Source organism: Lontra canadensis, unplaced genomic scaffold (assembly GCF_010015895.1).
Source record: "Lontra canadensis isolate GAN:19392208 unplaced genomic scaffold, GSC_riverotter_1.0 scaffold1, whole genome shotgun sequence".
Classification (NCBI taxonomy): Eukaryota; Metazoa; Chordata; class Mammalia; order Carnivora; family Mustelidae; genus Lontra; species Lontra canadensis.
The window spans coordinates 97,718,514-97,741,023 of NW_022630995.1; the positions used below are offsets into that span (position 1 = coordinate 97,718,514).

Genomic DNA, 22,510 nt, shown 5'->3' on the forward strand with positions numbered 1-22,510 from the left:
CTGCCCCTGCCTCCCTACAACCCTGTTCCTGTGTGGGCACGTGTGCTCTCTTTCTCTCAAGAAATGAATAATAACAATAATAACAATAATAATAATAATAAAGAATAACACAAACACACATACTTCTGGTTATGTGGGCACAGGGGTGTGCCAGCTATTGTTCAAGGCTCTAATGATAGAGTGATGAATGAAAACGCTGAGTTTCGGGGCACCTGGGTGGCTCAGTTGGTTAAGTGTCTGTGTTCAGCTCAGGTCATGATCCCAGGGCCCTGGGATGGAGTTCCACATCAGGCTCCCTGCTCAGTTGAGAGCCTGCATTTCCCTCTGCCTGCTGCTCCCTCTGCTTGTGTCTTGTCCCAATCTCTCTCCCCCTCTCCATCAAATAAATAAATAAAATCTTTTTAAAAGAGATTTTATTTATTTATTTGACAGAGAGATAGAAAGCACAAGTAGGCAGAGCGTCAGGCAGAGAGAGAGGGAGAAGCAGTCTCCCTGCTGAGCAGAGAGCCTGAGGCAGGGCTCGATCCCAGGACCTTGGGATCATGACCTGAGCCGAAGGCAGGCACTCAACTGACTGAGTCACCCCGGTGCCCCTCTATCTGACAAATAAATAAATAAATCCTAAAAAAAAAAAAAAGAAGAAGAAAAAGCTGAGTTTCTTGCCCAAACAGGATATAGTAGGAAAGCTAAACAGAGCAGGTAATTTAAATAAAGTGAAATAAATATTGTAGTAGGAAAAATACCAGATCCTATGGACCCATGTAGCAGGGAGCCCCCACCTAGGCTTGGGATAAGGTTTAAGTGGATGTCTGAACACACTAGTAACTGAAAGAGGAATAGGAGCTAGCCAAATGAAGAGGTAAATATATGTTTCTAGCAGAGGGAGCAGCATGTTCAAAGGCCCAGAGGCATGAGTTCGTAACTACTAATAAAGGGATTATCAGGTAGAAAGTTAAAGCTAGATCTCAAATGAAACTTAGTATGGTTTTGAGGTGCGATGGTATATGACGGATTGGAGTAAGACTGCTTCTATATACCCACAGTGCTGACTGGTCTGAAGCAAAGAGAAGTGTGGTTAATACATTGATCATAGGAAAAAAGGAGTTATGGTGGTGGTAGCCAGCACTAAGAGTTTTAGCCCTGGTCTTGTAAGGGCCTATTCAGCCAGAGCGGCCCCAACCCAGTTGAACTGCCATTTTGTTGTAAAACTTAAATTGACCTTGCCCCCGCCAGGGGAACTTATTTAAAAGCAAGTCCCGGAAACCAGTCCCAGGTAACAAAGCCCAAGTACAAGGGTGGGTCAGACCAGGTGGAGGTATTTAATCAGTGGGGGTGCATACTGTCTCCTAGCTACCAAGGAGTATGGGCCCGCGCCCTTTGGGAGCCTTTTGGCGCCAATCCTAACCAAGGTGTGATAGGCTACATCAAATGTCTACTAGGGTAAATTGTAATTCAATTGGCCACCTGTGTGTGACCTAGCATGACTGTGAAGCTTTCTCTGTGTGTTACAATTACATTGGCCACCTGTGTGTGGTCAGGCCCAACCACATGGCCTTTGCTCTATAAAAAGTTAGTCTGGAAAGCAGGGAGGGGTTGTCCTCTCTGTAGGGGCATCCCCGACCGGTCTGTTTGACGGTCGGTCTGATTCTTGATGCTCGGTGTGAAATAAAGCTTTGCTTGACCTTCACTTTGTATCAGTCTTGCTCCTTTAATCACGGACCCATTATTGGGGTACCCAATTTTGGGGGGACCCAACAGTCTCAGTGGGGAAGAATTTCAGTGAAGGTAGAAACTGATAGATGGGAGGCCCAATGAAGCTGGTGATGAGGGAAAAAGGTAGGCTCAAAATGAGCGGCTCATCACTATATTATTGTTGTGCTGCTATTTTGTCAAATCATTGATGGCCATTTACTGAGTGTAGTTGACCCCTAAACACGGGGATCTGGGGCACCAACACCCCCTCCATCCCTACCCCATCGTCAAAAATCCATGTTTAACTTTTGACTCCTCCAAAATTTTAACCACTAATGGCCTACTGTTGACCAGAAGCCTTACTGATAACCAGTTAATTAACACATATTTTCCCTGTTCTCTGTATCATATACAGTAATCTTACAGTAAAGTAAGCTAGAGAAAAGAAAATGTCATTAAGAAAATTATAAGATAGGGGCGCCTGGGTGGCTCAGTGGGTTAAGCCTCTGCCTTTGGCTCAGGTTGTGGTGTTGGAGTCTTGGGATCGAGCCCTGCTTTGGGCTCTCTGCTTGGCAGGGAGCCTGCTTCCCCCTCTCTCTCTGCCTGCCTCTCTGCCTACTTGTGATCTCTCTCTCAAATAAATAAATAAAATCTTTGAAAAAAAAAAGAAATTATAAGACAAAGTACATTTAAGTACTATACTGCATTTATTGAAAAAAAAAATAGTGCAACCAGCAGAGAAATTGAATCAGGAATAAAAAATCTCCCAACAAACAAAAGGCTAGGGCCAGTTGGCTTCCCAGCGGAATTATACCAGTTAAGGAAGAGTTAATACTTATTCTTCTCAAACTGTTCCAAAAAACAGAAACGGAAGGAAAACTTCCAGACTCATGTTACAGGGCCAGAGTTACCTTGATTCCAAAACCGGACAAAACCCCACCGAAAAGGAGAATTACAGGCCAATATCCTTGATGAACATGAATGCAAAAGTTCTCAAGATACTAGGAAATCGAATCCAACAGTAACAATTAAATAATTAAAAAATTATTCACCATGATTAAGTGGGATTTATTCCTGGGCTGTAAGGTTGGTTCAACATCTGCAAATCAATCAATGAGATACACTACATTAAAAAAAGAAAGGATAAGAACAATATGATCCTCTCCATAGATGAAGAAGAAGCATTTGACAAAGTACAGCATCCCTTCTTGATTAAAACCAACAAAGTAGGGATAGAGGGAACATACCTCAACATTATGAAGGCCAAATACGAAAGACCCACAGCTAATATCATCCTCAAAGGGGAAAAACTAAGAGCTTTTCCTCTACGTTCAGGATCAACACAAGGATGTCCATTAACATAGTACTAGAAGTCCTTGCCTCACCAATCAGACAACAAAAAGAAATAAAAGGCATCCAAATTGGCGAGGAAGAAATCAAACTTTCACTATTCACAGACAACGTGATACTCTGTAGAAAACCCAAGAGACTCTACCCAAAAGTTGTTAGAACTGATACAAGAATTCAGCAAAGTTGCAGGATTAAAATTAACATGCAGATATCTGTTGTCTTTCTAAATACCAAAAATGAAGAAGCAGAAAGTCAAGGAATCAATCCCATTTACAATTGCACCGATGAATGAAACTAGATCACTTTTTTACACCATACACAAAAATAAATTCAAAATGGATGAAAGACCTAAATGTGAGACCATCAAAATCCTAGAGAGAACACAGGCAGCAACTTCTTTGACACTGGCTGTAGCAAATTTTTACTAGACACATCTCTGATGGCAAGGGAAACCAAAGCAAAAATGAACTACTGGAACTTCATCAAGATAGAAAGCTTCTGCACAGCAAAGGAAACAGTAAAAAAAAACTAAAAGGCACCTTATGGAATGGGAGGAGATATTTGCAAGTGACCTATCTGATAAAGGGTTAGTATCCAAAATCTACACAGAACTTATCAAATTCAACATCCAAAAAACAAATAATCCAGTTAAGAAATAGGCAGAAGAAATGAGCGGACATTTTTCCAAGGAAGACATCCAAATGACCAACAGACACATGAAAAGATGCTCAACATCACTTATAATCAGGGAAACACAAATCAAAACCACAATGAGATACCACCTCACACCAGTTAAAATGACTAAAATTAACAAGTCAGAAAATGACAGATGCTGGTGAGGATGCGGAGAAAGGGGAACCCTCTTACGCTGTTGTCGGGAATGCAAACTGGTGCAGCCACTCTGGAAAACAGTATGGAGGCTCCTCAAAAAGCTGCACTACCAATTGCACTACCCAAAGATACACATACAGTGATCTGAAGGAATACATACACCCCAATGTTTATAGCAGCAACGTCCACAATGGCCAAACTATGGAAAGAGCCCAGATGTCCATCGACAGATGATGGATGGAGAAGATGTGGTATAGATCTACAATGGAATATTACTCAGCCATAAAAAAGAATGAAATCTTGTCATTTGCCACGATGTGGATGGAACTAGAGTATATCATGGTAAGTGAAATAGGTCAGTTAAAGAAAGACAAATACTATATGATTTCACTCATATGTGGAATTTAAGAGACAAAACAATAAACATAAGGGAAGTGAAAAAAAAAAAGAGAAGGAGGCAAACCATAAGAGATTCTTAACTATAGAGAACACACTGAGGGTTGCTAAAGGGGAGGTAGGTGGGGGGATGAGCTAAATGGGAGATGGACATTAAGGAGGACACTTGTGATGAGCACTGGGTGTTGTATGTAAGTGATGAAAAACTAAATTCTACTCTTGAATATTATACTATATGTTAACTAACTAGAATTTAAATAAAAATTTGAAAAAAAAGGAACTTAAAGGAAACGAAAACTTGGTTTTATAAAGGTAAAAAAAAAAAAGAAAAGACGAAAAACAGAAGAAAAAGATCTTCATATAAATGGACCTGCACAGTTCAAACCCACTATTTTTCAAGGGTTAACTCTATCATGTCCAGGTATTACACAAGAAAATTTACACATTTGTACCACAGAGTTCTCACAAGATTCTTAGCATAGAATTATCTCTAGTAGGAATAATAAAGCTCAGAGAAGTTTAGAGACTTGCCCCAAGTCACACAGCTACCAGAGAGACTAGAATCCAAATTTTGTTCTGTTTGGCTCTCAAACCCTATTTTTTCCACTCTGATTGGTCTAATATAATGTGACAGATCCAGGGCTAGAATTGAGTTCTTTTTCACTGTCAAATTTGTTTGCACTATACCTCTCAGATCATTTTCCAATTTGTATTCAGCGCAGTATAAGATGCTACTTGGCATTCTTTACCTGGTGGGGAGAGAGATACCTTAACTTTTGAAGAGTCTGGGTCATCAATGACCTCCTCACCCTTTTTTAAACAAGTTCCTGCAATATTCCATTAATTTTTAGAGCTGAAGAGGCACTTTAAGAGGCACTCTAAAAAATCCTAAAGGTCCCGGATATAGTCCTCCCTGCCCCATTATATAGCAGCAAATTAATTCCTCGTCACCATCAGAATTGGTTCCCTTCTGGCTGTTGGTATAAGAAGCTAAAACAGCCAGATGGTTGTCATATGTCCAATTCAGTAGGCGACATTATAGTGTCACCCCCTTCCCCCAATGGGACCATCTTACCTTTGGGAAGGAAGACCCCAAAATTCTGTGACTAGGCTAAGAGACAATGCGCTCACTTTGAATCTTGATTCTCAGACCTGTGTGTTCTGGCTATGAAAGAAAAATTTGGTTGCAGACTTAAAGTCTACACTCTATCTTATGGGACATTATACCAGAAGTCACTGCAACTCAGTCTTTGGGAGAGCATTCCACTTTTCTACCAAGCCAGCTGCTTTCTGAGGTGACAGATTGTGGGAAGACCAGTGAATTCTCGTTGCCATGTTTCTTTTGCCATGGGATGGGTGGTTTGATCAGAGGCAATGTCGTGAAGGTCCCATGGTAATGATGAAGGCATTCTGGAAGCCCACAGATGGTGGTGTAGACAGAAACCCCAAAGGCAGGGCAGGCAAAGCCATACTCAGGGTATGTGTCTATTCCATCGATAACAAATGACTCCATGATGGAAAGGTCCAGTGTCATCATCCTACTAGTGGGTGGCTGCTTTGTTTCCCAAAAAACGATGCCACACTGAGAAATCAAAGTAGGTCTCCCCTGAAAACAGGCTTAGGAACAGTAGTGAGAGTCATTATTTGGCCCACGCGTAGCTTCTGTTCTTGAAGATACGGCAACTTGGTACACGGGCCACTGAGCCCATGGGGTGGCTAAGGAAAAGGCTGACATTCACAGTTGGGTCACTTTGCTCACCTGACCGAGGTGGACAATTTTTGCTGCAGATGTCCTTCGGTGTACATTCTTACGGAATACAAGTATCTTCTCACTCTGTCAGTTTTATGAAATCTATCTGCATACCTGTTCTCCGAACCTGTTTGTCATCAATTTCCAATTTTGTTCCTTCCAAATCCATTACCATTTAGCCGATAGCTACTGCCTGGGAAGCTGTCCAGACCTACATCTCTTGGCCATCTCAGTGTAGACAAATAGCTCGAATGCTGCCCATAAAGGGGATTTCCCTTCACCACTAGACTAGTACTATAGTCAAGTTTTTCTTCCCTAGCTAACTGGTCCTAGGGAAATACCTCCCGAGGCCGTAGATAGGGAGTGAGGGACAGCTGCAGTGCAGTGGGAGGAGCTGCCCTAAGATCCCAGCCACCTGCTCGCCACTTACCAGGACCAGCTGCGCCTGACACCTTACACACTTTAAAAAAAAATTGTATTTATTTATTATTTGAGAAAGAGAGAGAATGCGAGAGAGCACAAGTGGTGGAGAGGGAGAAGCAGGCTCCCCGCCGAGAAGGGAGCCAGACGCAGGACTCCATCCCAGGACCCTGGGATCATGACCCGAGGTGAAGGCAGACGTTTCACAACTGAAACCCCCAGGAGCCCTGACACACTCTTTCCATTTAAGAAGCCTGCAGCTGGGCACACCCAGTCTTACTGCCCAGTTCACACCAGTCAGCTCTGATCACAAGGGCACTTGGTATCTTGTGGCAGGCATGCCCAGCGGCAATCTAGGAGCTGTTCTCGAAAAGACAAAAAAATTTTTTGCAGAAGATACAGCTACTCCCAAACTCTGGAGAGGTGAAGTTCAAGCGGCAGAGGGGCTTGCACTGCGGCCCGCCTCGGTGTGGAGCCATCTCCTGCTCTGCCTGCCAGCGGGTTACTTGGTAAATGCGTCAGAGCAGCACACTCAAGTGTAGGATATGCAGCTTCCAAGAGCCCCCAGAACCCACAAGTGTTGTACATAGCGTTGTGGAAGGTGACCCCAGGAGCAGCATTGGCTTTTGTTTTGGGGGGGAACCTGGCAACAAGCTCCAGTCCGCTGAACCTCCGGAAACTGCAGAGGTGGTGCACTCCGGAATTTTCATGGGACTCGTATCCACCTTCTGGCACTGTTCCCGTTCTCTCTGGCTGACTTCCTTTTGATTTCTACCTAGCATTGTATAGTATGTTTCTTCTTTACCCCAGAGACTGTTTACTTTTTCTTTCTTTCTTTTTTAAAAAAAGATTTTCTTTCTTTATTTGACAGAGAGAGAGACAGGGAGAGAGGAACACAAGCAGGGGCAGAGGGAGAAGGGAGAAGCAGGCTTCCACCAGACAGGGAGCCCGATGTGGGGCTTGATCCCATGGTCATGGGACCTGAGCCGAAGGCAGATGCTTAAACGACTGAGCCACCCAGGCGTCTTTTTTTTTTTTTTTTTTTTGCTTCCAGGTTCTCAACTCATTTTATCTCGAAGTTGCAATCATTTAACATTGATTTGGTATCTACTGAATGCCTATGATGTGCCACGTATGGCACATCGAAGGCATTTGGGCGCTGAGACAACACAGCTGCCTTCATTTAAGGGGGAACGTTAAGTACAACACAGTGGGCTATGACAGAGATAGCAGACGGAGGGCTGGAAACACAGGAGGGGGATTGAAAGTAGATGGGGGAGTGGTCAGGAAAGCCTGCCAGGGGGTGGTGATCTTTAGGCTGAGTTCTGAAAGCTGAGTGGGTCTCCGGAGGTAAAGCCAGGTCAGGGTCAGAGGGTTCTCCAGCTAAGGGGAGCAGCGCATGCAAAGCCTGGAGGGGAAAAAAGGGCAGCTCCTCTAAAGTGCCATCAGTCTCCTTCTCCTTTCAGAGTTCTCCTTCTGGTTCCCACCCGTTCCCCAGTCCAGTTTTGTTCCCATTCCTTCCCTGAGGAAGACCCAAAAGTTTGCCTTAAGTTCTACAAAGACAATATAGCTTCACTACCTTTTGGGGGAAAAACACGCTTTCAGACCCCTTATTTCTTGGGGACACAAAACTCTGGATCCTAGTTACTAAGGAAGGTTGCTTTAAGCTTTGACCCTTCTTGCTGAAACAAATTATTCCTTCATTTCTGACCATTATTCTTGACTCAGCAAATAATTATCAGTTTCTGATAATTACTAGGAGATAGTCTAGGGGTACAGTATCTTGCATTCTAGTAAAACTATTCACCTTTTGATAGTTAATAGGTATTTCCTATTGTTCATAGGGGAGTCATAAGACGTAGGTCCTAAAGGAGCAAGATTTGAAAGGAACTGGAATACAGATAAAAAATTCTATAAACAATGGAACTGGCTTGGGGTGCCTGGGTGGCTCAGTGGGTTAAAGCCTCTGCTTTCGGCTCAGGTCATGATCCCAGGGTCCTGGGATCGAGTCCCGCATCGGGCTCTCTGCTCATCAGGGAGCCTGCTTCCCCCTCTCTCTCTACCTGCCTCTCTGCCTACTTGTGATCTCTGTCAAATAAATTAAAAAAAAAAAAAATGGAACTGGCTTTCCAAACTAGTACAGTGTTTCATGGCTTTCTCTAGGGTCATTGTGAAATGATTTCATGGTAAGAAAGGCTGATCAGTTTTCTGGTCATTTAATTAAATAAATGTGTTCCTGTTATGTAGCCTGTCCTGGGATAAGGGCTCATAAATATGTGAGGTGGGATTAGTACTAAAAAACCCAAGATAATATTGTGCTTAAAGTAACTTTCTACATAATAAAGAACTGAGAGGAACATATGGGGTTTGCATATTATTTATTTCTAAAGAAAAGATAAGCTTGAGCACGTGATTTATTTTTATTTTTAATTTTTTTTTAAATTTTAAAGCTTTTTTTTTTTAAGATTTTATTTATTTATTTGACAGACAGAGATCACAAGTAGGCAGAGAGGCAGGCAGAGAGAGAGAGGGATGCAGGCTCCCCGCTGAGCAGGGAGCCCGATGCGGGACTCGATCCCAGGACCCTGAGATCATGACCTGAGCCGAAGGCAGCGGCTTAACCCACTGAGCCACCCAGGCGCCCGTGATTTAATATTATAACGCCACAGGCTATTAACTTTAAAAGAAACTATTATATTGCACTTACTCTCCTTATATTAGCACCTATATACTAGTGATATCGTCAATGTAGTGTTGCAAGCTAGGGAGAGGTGTAGGTTATACGTATTTCTGTCTTAGCAATGAGAGTGTAATTGTTTTAGGACTCGTGCACTAAAAACATACTTTAAGATACAGTTACAGAAAACTAGAACATTACAGTGTAAAAATAAGCATATAGACATCACTACACACTGATCGAATTTATCAACAACCTACACGGCTACCAAGCTAAAATAAAGGTATCTGAAAAGCTAAAGTAGCAAAAACCATGAACATCTCCCAACAGTTATGATGCACTCATAAGGAAATGCCTGAGTCCTGGCTGGAGGGTAGCTTCTGTCTGTTGTCTGAGAGGCTCTCTGTGGCACAGTAATTACACTTTTGGGAGTTTTTGCAAAATTATGAACCTTGCATGGGAACCAAGTTTCTTAGGAGAACAGACGTAGAATCTTGAGTAATTTTAATACTGCTTTATGCTTATGATTGTTTATTCACAAATGAGTGAAAAAAACTTTAGCAACCTTTATCAATTCACAGTGGTTCCTAGTAAGGAATGCTTTTTGGCCTCCAGATGGACATGAATAACTACATAACTGTGCATTGTTTATGATGGAAACTAAAGAAATGGCTTTCACCTTTGGGTTAGCTCCAGACCTATCAGAAGGGAATTCATTGCCTCTGTGTCCCCAGGTCACACAACCTTCCTCGCACAAGCTGTGTACGCGTACCGTTCCTGCCCACTGGTTATGCCAAGGGCCATGTCTTATAGATATTATAAGGCAGAAGTGAAGAGGAGACCCAATTTTCTGGTTGATACAGATTCTATCTCTGGATGCAAAGCTAAAAAATGAATGACTCATAAAATATCTACCTACTACTTTTATTTTTCAGGACGACTCAGTCTCTTATAGCAAAGCTTAAGTGTTTTTTTCTTCTCCCTTCAACTCTTCTTTCACTTCTCAGTGATTGCATTCAGAGAGTATCTGCAGTGTTGTTTTCAGCTTTTTTTTTTTTTACTTTGAAAGTATTTTTAATGTCTTAAAAAGTTACTTTGAATAGAGGACTCATGGCTTAGTATTACATGTCGTTAATTAATATATGCATGTCACAGCCTCACGAGTTGACCACAATAGATTCCTATCCACAAACAGCTTTCAAAGAGTTTTTTGCACACACATATACATTAATGTATAAATAAACATAGAATCCGTCTTCCACTGATTTGTGGACTACCCTTAATTTGTTCTATAGAAGTATCCCATAAAACTAGCATGGAAACATGCTAGTAACATCCCTATAACATGTAAATATGAATGTAAACATCTCTATAAATTGAACTGTATGTTCCTAGTCAACAATGGTTTTAATAGGAGATTAGGAAATTTTTCATACCACCTGGCATAGTCTTTTAAAATACATCTCTTGGGCGCCTGGGTGGCTCAGTCGTTAAGCGTCTGCCTTCGGCTCAGGTCATGATCCTGGAGTCCTGGAATCAAGCCCCATACCAGGCTCCCTGCTCAGCGGGGAGCCTGCTTCTCCCTCTCCAACTCCCAGTTTGTGTTCTTTCTCTTGCTCTGTCATAAATAAAGTACATCTCTTTGGTCAACCTCCTATCCAGGTGGTGAATATGATTTGAGGCAGAATTGCTGTGCATTGAGAAAGCTCTCCCAGGAAATTCTCTTTTCATTCCCACGACAAACACTAAGAACCTCTGACTTTAAAGACAGCTTCAATCAACTGAAAAGGGGCTCAGAACTCCTGGAAAGCACACCTGTTTTCTTCACAAATAAATGGCCACAGACCAGAACTAATTTCCCATCTCCCATGACGATTAACCCATCATGTCTATATTCCTGTTGATGTCAGTCTCTACACATTCTAACAAACCTGGCTGTGTTTTGAGGACACAATTTCCTTACAAACCTTTCAAGAGGTATCTGTTTTTGTTTTTCTAAAGATTTTATTTATTTATTTGACAGAGAGAGATCACAAGTAGGCAGAGAGGCAGTCAGAGAGAGAGGGGGAAGCAGGCTCCCTTCTGAGCAGAGAGCCTGATGCGGGGCTCAATCCTAGGACCCTGAGATTATGACCTGAGCCAAAGGCAGAGGCTTAACCCACTGAGCCACCCAGGAGCCCCAAGGTGTCTTTTTTAATCTCAAACCCTTGCTAGGCACCCCTCAGCTCAATTGTTGACATCCAGATTATCCTTTCTCTTTGCCCACCCGAGGTCCTCTGAGCTCATGCCATCACGCCAGAAAATCCCCTACTCCCTTATTTATAGTCCCCATCTCTCTGTAACTATTTCTTGTCACTTATTTTAATAGTCAAATGAATGGTCCATTGGAAACACTGGATTCTAAGTTCTGACCTCCTATCCCCCTTGATCTTTTACGCCACCTCAATAACCCACTCCCACAGACAGATCCTACATTTCTGTCATTACCAAATTCTAAACTTCGCTCAGATCTCAATTTCAAGCATCCCATATACTGACACCACTTCTTGTCTTTCCATCTCATTCTCTCTGGTGTCCATATTTTAACAGCCCTTTGACCTCAAGAGGACCTAAAACTACTAAGCCCACTTCCCTTTCTCGGTCCATCTCCCATTTTGCATGCCACTCCTTTAAATGAGTCCCTCTTTTGTCCTTTTTATGTGTCTTCAATTCCCTTGTACCAACCATGCTGAAATCCAACCGTCTACCTTGCAGCTGAATGCAAGAGCAAAGAGGCACAGCTAAGCTAGATGGTTTCAAGCTCATGACTCATATGCCAAGACGGGGCCTCAGTGCTGCCTGACAACCCTACTACAGGCCATTCATCGATTCAATTGCTCACTCTCCTGGGTAACTATTTCTTGAAACCTCTCCTACTTTTCCCCTTCCCCAGAGAAAACAAGGGCAATCTGAAAATAATTTCTATATTCGCCTGTCACTTGGATGCCTCTCCTTCCAGATATCCAGGTGGGTTTACATCTCTGCTCAGCTGTCACCTTTCCAGAAGGGTCTTCCCTAGTTACTATCAAAAATGGCATTCTTGATTTATCCAGTTTTTCTTTGTAGCATTCATGACGCCTGACATATACTGTCTTTTCTGTAGTCCTCCACACCATTACTCTAAACTGTAAGCTCTATGAAAGTGGGGATTTTGTGTTTTGTGCCTAGAACAAAGTCTGACAAGTATTAAGTGCCTATAAATATTTATTGAATGAAAAACAAAATACCCAGACAAAAGATTTTTGCTTTTCTTAAAATAGAAACATGACACTTTTTGTTATAAAATTACAGTATTTAGCTGTCCTTAAGAGTGTTGTAGTTTTCCCTAATGTTCAGTAAGATTCACTCTTCCTGGAGGCAGCACGGTACAGAGACAAATACAGTCCTGGGGGTGAGGGCAGGATGGGAGTAGGCGGTGGGTGGGGAGAACATTTGGCTTTTACTATTAGCTCTGTCACTAATTAGTAATGTCATTTAGGATGAGTCATTTAACCTCTCATTTCCATCAGGGAATGTGAGAGAGTACTTTTATTTTTATCTAAAGAAAATACCACCAAACACAAAACCAGTAAAAATCACTCACTACACACACCAAAAATCTTGTTCCTTTCAAAGTTAATTGATGGGACTTTCATAGTTATAAAACAGAATTCCATTCCACAATCTAACAGATCATTAATAGTTTTTATACTAAATATGCTGTTAGCAAATGAGAGATTTTTCTCATTAGAATAAAATCACCCTCAAAATTCAAGATGATAATCATAACAGTCAATTAAATAGAAGAGTCACATATGTCATGAAAATTTTCTTGCTATGAATGTACAGAAAAAAATGCCTAATTTAACTGAGAAAGACAAATTAAGATTATACCTAGTCAATACTCGTATGTATTTTAAAAGTGACATTGGTTTTTTAGAATACAAACAGAATGAGTACTTGGTAATGTCCAGAAACTAATAAAAATGAATGGATTCAAATACTACTCAACTCAAGTAGTAAACTCAATATATCCTATATGCGAAAGTAACACCAACCCTCCCCAAAACAAAAAACACCAAATATTGTCAAGCAAAATATTTTTAATTAGTAGGCTGATCATAAATAAATCCACATAAAAGATTTAACAGAATTACAAAGAGTTTTGTATTTCTTTTGTGGACTCAATTCATAATACGCATTAGTCAACCTCATTCTTGAACTGTGACAAAAGGAGTTGTCATCCAACAATGCAGCACAGTTTAAGCAATTCGTATTTTGTAGTTACATTTTTACATTTTCTTTACAAATGTAACATTTATGTACATTATATATATATTTTTCTATAGTTCATGTACTGAAATGCTATCTTTTTTTTTTACAGGGAAAATATTGAATTCATGAATACAAATCATTCCTTGTTAAAAAGTAATTCATATAAACAAGTAACACGGTACCACTGCCTTTTGGCATCTCTTGTCAGACAGAGTTCAAGTCCGGAAGAGTTATATTAATTATCAGAAAAAGGAATTGATCTAATTTGACATTATGACGTATCATTCCACAGAGCTACCTAAATGTGCCGGCTTGCACTGCTGAGCTACTGGAAATGTGCAGAAACCAATTCAAAATGGACTCGGTGAAACAGCATCATCAATACCATTAATTCAGGCTGAAGAAAACCTGTCAAGTTCTTTCTTCCCCTTCACCTTTTGCCAAAGCCTCAGGGTGCTACACTATACGCACTCTGTCTTTTAACAGCAAACGCCTTCATTTCAAATATCCTAGATGTGCTTCCCTGACAGATTACGCTTTACCTAGGCTATGGGTCTTTTTCTTCATATTCAGATTTTATTCCACTTCACTTACAAATCTGCTGCTGAATGTGAAGCAAAAATTCATAGTAAGAGAATGCGGCTTCTGTTCGGTCTTCAATCAAATGTTGAAAAAATTCTGTTTTGGCAGGACTCTCATCTCTGAAATGAAAAAAAAAAGGGGGTATTTGCATCATTACAGAGTAATTATATATTTAAAAAAATTACTAACACGTGGGGGCTTTAGGAAAATGGAACATGGCTATTAATCAATTAACAGCATTCTCCTATTAGTATATGTTTTCATAATATTATTTAAGGTTTGCTCTGAAGACAAGCAGTTTCACACAGACTGCACAGGATAAGACAATTTCATAATTAAGTTACAGAAGTACTTACTTTACCACGTGAAGAACTGGGCTTAATGGTCTGTTGTCTCTAAGCCAAGTTATAAAGGATCTTGCTCTTTCTGATGAAAGTGTATCTAGCTCTGGAAGATGAGTCTGGTAAAAGTAATACAATTAGGAAATTACTTCCTTTCTTATGGACTGTAGCAAAATTAGAACTAAATCATGATTCATTCCCGTTACCACCAACCAACTGCCAGCACTCTATTCCCAGACCTAAAGCAGCAACCAAAAGGGGGAAATTCAAATTGTTCACAAATCTGTTTGTATTTTTCTGGGTAAGTTAATAAAACATGTTTCATTCATTCATTTTTAGAGAGAGAGTGTGTGTGTGCACATGCGCAAGCAGGGGGAAGGGGAGCAAGGAGAGATAAAGGGAGATGGATAGAGAAAATCTTAAGCAGGTTCCACACCCAGTGTGGAGCCCAAGGCAGGGTTCAATCTCACAACTCTGAGATCATGACCTGAGGTGAGATCAAGAGTCAGATGATTAACTGACTGAGCCACCCAGGTGCCCCAACACATGTTTAATGATAAGTAGGTCACTGATATTTTGCCTGCATATTATATTTTTTCTAACTAAGTCAATAAAACATATGCAATGATTAGTATGTCACTGGTATTGTACTGTACTTTTAGTTTCGTCTAAAGGAAACATGCAAATGAAGGGGGTTATCACTAACTTCTAAATTTACCCAACAGTTATAGACTCCATCCTCTTCTAAAAACAGTTATTCTCAGAGAATTGTGTGTTTCCGTTAGTCCCTAAAATTTAAGGGCAAGGGACATACAGATGGCCAACAAGATGCATGAAAATATGTTAGTCATCACCAATCATCAGGGAAATGCAAATCAAACTACAATGAGATATAAAAAAACACCCCCCTCCCCACAATGTCACCTCACATCTGTCAGAATGGCTGAAATCAACAACACAAGAAACAACAGGTGTTGGTGAGGATGGGAGACGGGAATTCTCTCGTACTTGTTGGTGGGAACGCAAACTAGACAGCCACTGTGGAAAACAGTATGGAGGCTCCTCAAAAACTTAAAAATAGAACCACACTACAACACAGCAACTGCACTACTAGGTTCTGACGCAAAGGATACAAAAACACTAATTCAAAGGGATATAAGAATCCCTGTTTATAGCAGCATCATCAACCATAGCCAAGATAGGGAAGTAGCCCAAGTGCCCACTGACTGATGAATGGTTAGAGAAGAAATGATATATATGTTTCTCTCACTTATAAATATATATAATATATATACACCCCCACTGGAATATTACTCAGCCATAAAAAAGAATGAAATCTTGTCATTTCCAACAACATGGATGGAGCTAGAGAGTACAATGTTAAGCAAAATAATCAGAGAAAGACAAATACCACATGATTTCACTCTTCTGTGGAATTTGAGAAACAAAACAAACAAGCAAAGGGGAAAAAGAGAGAGGGAGAGAAAGTAAGAAACAGACTTTTGACCACAGAGACTCTAGACTATAGAGAACAAACTGATGGTTACCAGGGTAGGGTAGGAGGGGTGAAATAAGGGATGGGGGTTAAGGAGAGCACTTGTGATGAGCACCTGGTGGTGTATGGATGTGCTGAACTGCATTGCACACCTACAACTAATATAACACTGTGTATTAACTAAATGGAATCAAAATAAAAACTTAAGACAAAATTTAAGGGTAAGGAATTTTAAAGAACAGTGTGGACGTGTAAATACATTTAAAAACTACATGCAAGATTCTTTTTAAAGACAAAGAGTTTATTCTTATATATTTTATAAATTGAATAAATATATATTACAAAATAGAAATAAATATTTTTGTATATGATTTTATATGATGGGAGGAAACATTTATGTTTCCAAAGCCAAATTAATAGTAAACTAAATCACTCAAAATACAGCATGTAAAACAAAAAAATTTAAATAGAAAAGCTTTACTTACTGTTATTTTATCTTCTTAATTATGAGTGAGCCTGAACATTGTTTCATAAGGCTACCACTATATTTCCCCCCTGTAAATTGTCTATTCAAATCCTTTGCCCATTTTTCTTTTCCTTTTTTTCTGAGGGGACCAGGGTGTCTTTTTCTGAAAGATTGGTAAGACAACTTTTTATACTAGAAAAATTAGCCCATTCTCAGTCCTGAGCTACAGATAACTTTCTGATTTTGTTGTCTATCTTTTGGCTTTATTTATTTTACCACATAGAAATATTTTAGTTTTTAATGCTATCAGATTTATTAATCTTTTTCATCGCTGACTTACAAAGGCCTTATCCATTTTAATATAGTAAAGATTATTTTTCTAGTATTTTTTCTTTAAATATATTCATTAGCACATTCTATTTTTCATGAATTAGATCCATTTCTGACCTCTGTTTTGTTCTGCTTATATGTTTATAATGCTAGTATCACAGTGCTTAAATAACTACAGCATTAAAATAAAGTTTACTATTTTATTTAGAACTTCTTTTTCATATGCTTTTCCCATTTGCTGACTTTTTTTCCTCTTTTCAAACTTCTCCTTATTAACTTCATTTGCTGAGTCTTAGAAGTGAACTCTGGAATTAGTGTATCAAATTAAAAAAAAAACAGAAATAGACAACAGCAATTGTTTGCTATTTGCAAACAACTGTGATTTTGAAATAGCAATATCACAATCAGAATGTGATAAAAATTACACTGATTTTAAATTAACTTCAGGAGGAAGGACATAACTACAATATCCAATGGTAAAGTAGGCCTTTCCTATTAATTACAGAGAACTATTTTAGGATCATATTTCTTTGGTATTGGTTAATAAACATACAGTAAATGTCCACTGAAAAAATTACATTTATTATCAATAAAATAACTTAAATCAGAAGTTAAGTTGTTGGAAAACATTTTGGCAGTTCCTCAAAAAGTTAAACACAGTTTACCATGTGACCCAGCAATTCTACTCCTAGCTATATACCCAACAACCGAAAATGTGTGTTCACACAAACACTTGCACATGAACTGTTCATACTAACACTACTCACAAAGCCCCAAAATGAAAAACACCCAATGTTCATGAATGAATGACTAGATTCAAAAATGTAGCCTAACCGTTCAATTACTACTTAGTCATAAAAAAGAATGAAGTATTCATACATGCTACAATATGAACTTTAAAAACATCATGAGAAGTGAAACAAACACACACAAACAAAAGCCACATATTATGGGATTCCATAAACATGAAATGGCAATGCCAGAGAGACAGAAGGTAATTAGTGGTTGCCAGGGGAAAGCAGGAGGGGAATTTGGAATACAGGTTTTTTTTGGGGTGTGTGTGACAGAAATGGTCTGAAATTAAAATACTGGTGATTATTGTACCACAGTTGTATACTTTATGACAACTGAAATGGTGAAGTATGTGAATTTTAGCTCACTAAAAATTTTAAACAAACAAGCATACAAAAACTTAAAACTGTAAAAGGCACTGACCATTTTCTGTGGTATTGATGCAAAATTAGGATACCCAAGTACATCCTCTATGAAGTGATTGTCACAGCTTTTTCCAATCCAAATGTAAAAAACCTAAAATGAAAAAAACAACAAAATATTAAAATTCCCTAATCTGAAATTTTTTATAGCTACTTTTCTCAAAACTATCAAGCAGAAAAGGGGTAAAATACATGATCGCAGTTAAGTAAGAGCAAACATAAAAGTAAAAAGGAAACCTGTAATTGGTACATTTGGAATCTGTATCCAGGAATCTAACAGTGGTTCATATCTTCTTAGCTTAAATTTCAAGAATTCCCATAAACTATATTTTACCATCTTCTATCTTTTTTCCCTTTAGAAGGCAGTATTTTAGCCAAGATAACCAAGTATTTTAGCCAAGACTATTTTTCCTATCCACTTTTTCAGTTATTGTCTATTTTAACTAATGGGCTCTCCCACATCCACCCTTTTCCTGCTCAAAAGGTATCAGTTATGAAGTCATCTTGACCATTCTGATACCCTTCACCTCCAACCTGCCCAGTGACTTCTCCTAAACTCCTAATTATTACTGGCATTTCAGGCAAAGGACAGAAGTTGAAATTGATAGACTACTGAGGTCCCTTTGAATTTTGGGATTCTAGATGGTAAAATCCTTAAAGACAGAACTTATTTCTTTATTTTTCTATCATGTATTCATTATCCATACAATAAATAATCCATGATAATAAAACGATATCCAACTAGAAAAGTCTAAAATAAATTGACCTCTTGTGCCAGGGACTAACTTATTGCCTTTCTGTTCCTTGTTTCACCTTTCACTGCCTGATCTATGATCATACGTGTTTCTCCTTTTGCCCACTGGAACAGTGTTAAACTTTATCAGTAGAGGGTGCTTACAGAGCCACAGTCCATAAGGAAAGCGCCTTCTCTTGTCAGTTTTTCTGCAGACAATTTTTGAAGAGGTGGCTGAGGTACAACCTTGTCATTAACATGTATTGCACCCTAAAAAAAAAAAAAAGGTGGAGTGAGCTTATATAACTATCAGCACAGTGTGGAACATAATGGCTACTAGCTCTTTATAAAAATACTGAAAAACGACACGTGAGAATTTTGTAAGATGCAAAAAGTTACTGATAATACATTACCACCTTGATTATAGAATCAAGACACTCAAATGTATTCAAGTTACAAAGATAAAAACATGATGGGGCGCCTGCGTGGCTCAGTCGGTTAAGTGTCTAACTCCTGGTTTTGGCTCAAGTGGTGATCTCAGGTCAAGAGATCGGGCCCTGTGTTGGGCTCAGCATGAGGCTTGTGCTAAGCAAGGAGTCTGTTTGAGATTCTCTCCCTCTCCCTCTGCCCTCGCCCTGCTTGTGCATGCTCTCTTTCTAAAATAAGTAAATAAAATCTTTAAAAAACAAAGATAAAAACATGAATATGTAAAATGATCTGTCACTTTCTTCCCTCCTGGGATCTGGATACGTTAAAAGTACGATTATTAAATCTTCTGGAAAGCAAGCTACTCTTTTACATTTCTTAAGGAGCAAAATACAGAAGATTCCAAAGAGTAGTTTTAACTCTGGGAAGAAAAGACACTATGTATTTGCATATTAAAAATAACTGTTGGACATCAGATCTGGTTTATAATATAATCAAAACTGCACTTGTATCAGAGAGAACATACCTCAACATAATGAAGGCCATATATGAAAAACCCGCAGCTAACACCATAATTAATGGTGAAAAACTGAGAACCTTCCCCTTAAGATCAGGAACAAGACAAGGATGCCCACTCTTACCACTTGTACTAGAAGTCTTACACACAGCAATCAGATAGCAACAACAAAAATAAAAGGCACCCAAATCAGTAAGGAAGAAGTAAAACTTTCACTACTTGCAGATGACAAGACAGTCTATACAGAAAACCATGAAGGGGTACCTGGATGGCTCAGTGGGTTTAGCCTCTGGCTCCCACCCGCTCCCCCGACCGCACCTGCCTCTCTGCCTACTTGTGATCTCTCTCTGTGTGTCAAATGAATAAATAAAATTAAAAAAAAAAGAAAGAAAGAAAGAAAGAAAACCCTGAAGACACCACCAAAAAATTCTAGAACTGATAAATGAATCTGGTAAGGTTCCAGGAAAGAAAATCAACATACAGAAAACTGTTGTGTTTCTATACACTAATAATTAAGTAGCAGAAAGAGAAATTAAGAAAACAACCTCATTTACAATTACACCCAAAACAATAAAATACCTAAGGATAAACTTAACCAAGGATGTAGAAGACCTGTTTCTGAAAACTCTGTAACACACTAATGGAAGAAATTGAAGATGACACGAACAAATGGAAAGCTATTCCATGTTCATGGGTTGGGAGAATAAATATTGTTAAAATGTCCATACTACCCAAAGCAATCTGCAGATTTAATGTAATCAGTATCAAAATAGCCACAGTATTTTCCAGAGAAATAAAACAAATAATCCTAAAATGTTTATGGAGCCACAAAAGACCTCAAATACCTAAAGCAATCTTGGAAAAAAGAACAAAACTGGAGGTATCACAACCCCAGATTTCAAGATATACTACAAAGCAATAATAATCAAAACAGTATGGTACTGGCACAAAAACAGAAACATAGATCAGTGGAATGGAAGAGAGACCCCAGAAATAAACTCATGATTATTTGGTCAATTAATCTTTGACAAAGGAGGCAAGAATATGCAATGGGAAAGGACAGGCTCCTCAACAAATGGTGTTGAGAAAACTGGAGAGCAACACACAAAAGAATGAAACTGGAACCCAAATATGTGATCTGAAGCTGTAAAAATCCTAGAGGAGAGCACTGGCAGTAACTTCTCTGACACTGGCCATAGCAACATTTTTCTAGAAGGTCTCCTAAGGTGAGGGAAATGAAAGCAAAAATAAATCACTGGGACTACGTAAAAATAAAAAGCTTCTGCTCAGCAAAGGAAACAATCAACCAAACGAAAAGACAACACACCGAATGGGAGAAGATATATCCAATAAACTGAAAAGGTTTAATATCCAAAATATATAAAGAATTTATACTATTATTTACAGAATAACAAAAGCCCAAATAATCCAATTAAAAATGGGCAAAAGACATGAACAGACATTTCTCCAAAGACATCCAGATGGCCACCTGACTCATGAAAAGATGCTCAACATCACTTATCAGGGAAATGCAAGTCAAAAGCACATGAGTTACCACCTCACACCTGTAAGAATGGCTAAAATAAACACAAGAAACAACAAATGTTGGCAAGTATGGGGAGAAAAAAGGAACCCTCATGTGCTCTTGGTGGGAATGCAAACTGGTGTAGCCATTGTGGAAAACCATATGGAAGTTCCTCAAAATATTAAAAAGAGAATTACAATATGAGCTATTAATTTGTATTTACCCAAAGAATACAAAAACACTAATTCAAAAAGACATATGTACAAAGTACGGAAATAATCCAAGTATCCATCAACAGATGAATGGATAAAGAAAAAATGGTGTATACACATACACACTCACAATGGAAAATTATTCAGCCATAAGAATAAATGAAATCTTGCCACACCATGGATAGATGTAGATGGTATAATGCTAAGTGAAATAAGTCAGTCAGAGAAAGACAAATACCGTTAAGATTTCACTCACATGTGGAATTTAAGAAACAAAACAAACGAACACACACAAACCAAAAAACCAGACTCTTAACTATAGAGAACTGGCAGTCACCAGAGAGGATGTGGGTGGGGGGTGGATAAAGGGGATCAAGAGTATATTTATCATGATGAGCACTGAGTAATATACAGAATTACTAAAGCACTATATTATATACCTGAAACTAATACATAACACTATACATTAATTATACTGGAATTAAAAATGAAACAGGACACCTGTGTGGCTCAGTCTTGTTAAGGCTTTGCCTTTGGCTCAGGTCATGATCCCAGAGTCCCAAGACTGAGCTCTGAGTCAGGCAGGATCCCTTCTCAGCAGGGGAGTCTGCTTCTCCCTCCTCCCCTTTCCCCACTTGTGCATGCTTACTCTCTCGCTCTCAAATGAATAAATAAAATCTAAAAAAAAAAGAAACCCAACAAAAATAAAAATTGTACTCTGATCACAATAAGAACAGCCAATATCTACAAAATATAAATGGAAATGTCCACTCTACAACTTACTTTGTAATAAATATTATAACCAAATTACAAGGTGAATTACTTCCCATATTTCTGAAAACTCCATAACCACAGACAGTATCTGACAGTCCTATTATTCAACCAAATTCATAGCTAGTGTCCTTAATGTATTATTACTATCATAGGGAAAAAGCAGATGTAAAAAATTGTTACTAATACATTAGTAGCTTAGCTGTAGAATCAAGACACTCAAATATATTTAAATTACGAAAATTTCAAATACACTAAAAAAATTATACCTCATCTGTCAATCTGTCTATCCTGTATAGGTTGGGGTGAATCATTTTCATCAGATGAACGAGCGGTTGACACTTTATCTGACACATGGCATATACACGATCATCGAGGCGTGTGCTTGTACCGGTTCTAAATGCTTTCTATAAAACAACAGCAACAATACCGTATTTTTCAAATAAAACATAAATACAGACAAATATCAAAACAAATATATATACCATC

General features: G+C 38.9%; 1 protein-coding gene across 8 annotated transcripts in view; it reads right to left on the reverse strand.

Moving 5' to 3' along the window:
• Positions 1–13,217: 13,217 nt before the first annotated feature.
• SEC24B (SEC24 homolog B, COPII coat complex component) overlaps positions 13,218–22,510 on the reverse strand; it is an 89,248-nt gene continuing 79,955 nt past the window's right edge. For 7 of the 8 annotated variants that reach the window (XM_032860029.1, XM_032860018.1, XM_032860007.1 and 4 more), the window contains 5 exons: positions 22,291–22,428; positions 18,736–18,840; positions 17,839–17,931; positions 14,348–14,451; positions 13,218–14,110 (listed from right to left, as the gene is read on the reverse strand). In XM_032860029.1, coding sequence (XP_032715920.1) covers positions 13,996–14,110; positions 14,348–14,451; positions 17,839–17,931; positions 18,736–18,840; positions 22,291–22,428 — 555 coding nt within the window. In that variant the 3' untranslated portion in view covers positions 13,218–13,995. Of the gene's footprint in view, positions 14,111–14,347; positions 14,452–17,838; positions 17,932–18,733; positions 18,841–22,290; positions 22,429–22,510 lie in introns of those variants that run through there. The other variant, XR_004382963.1, reaches the window with a different exon arrangement.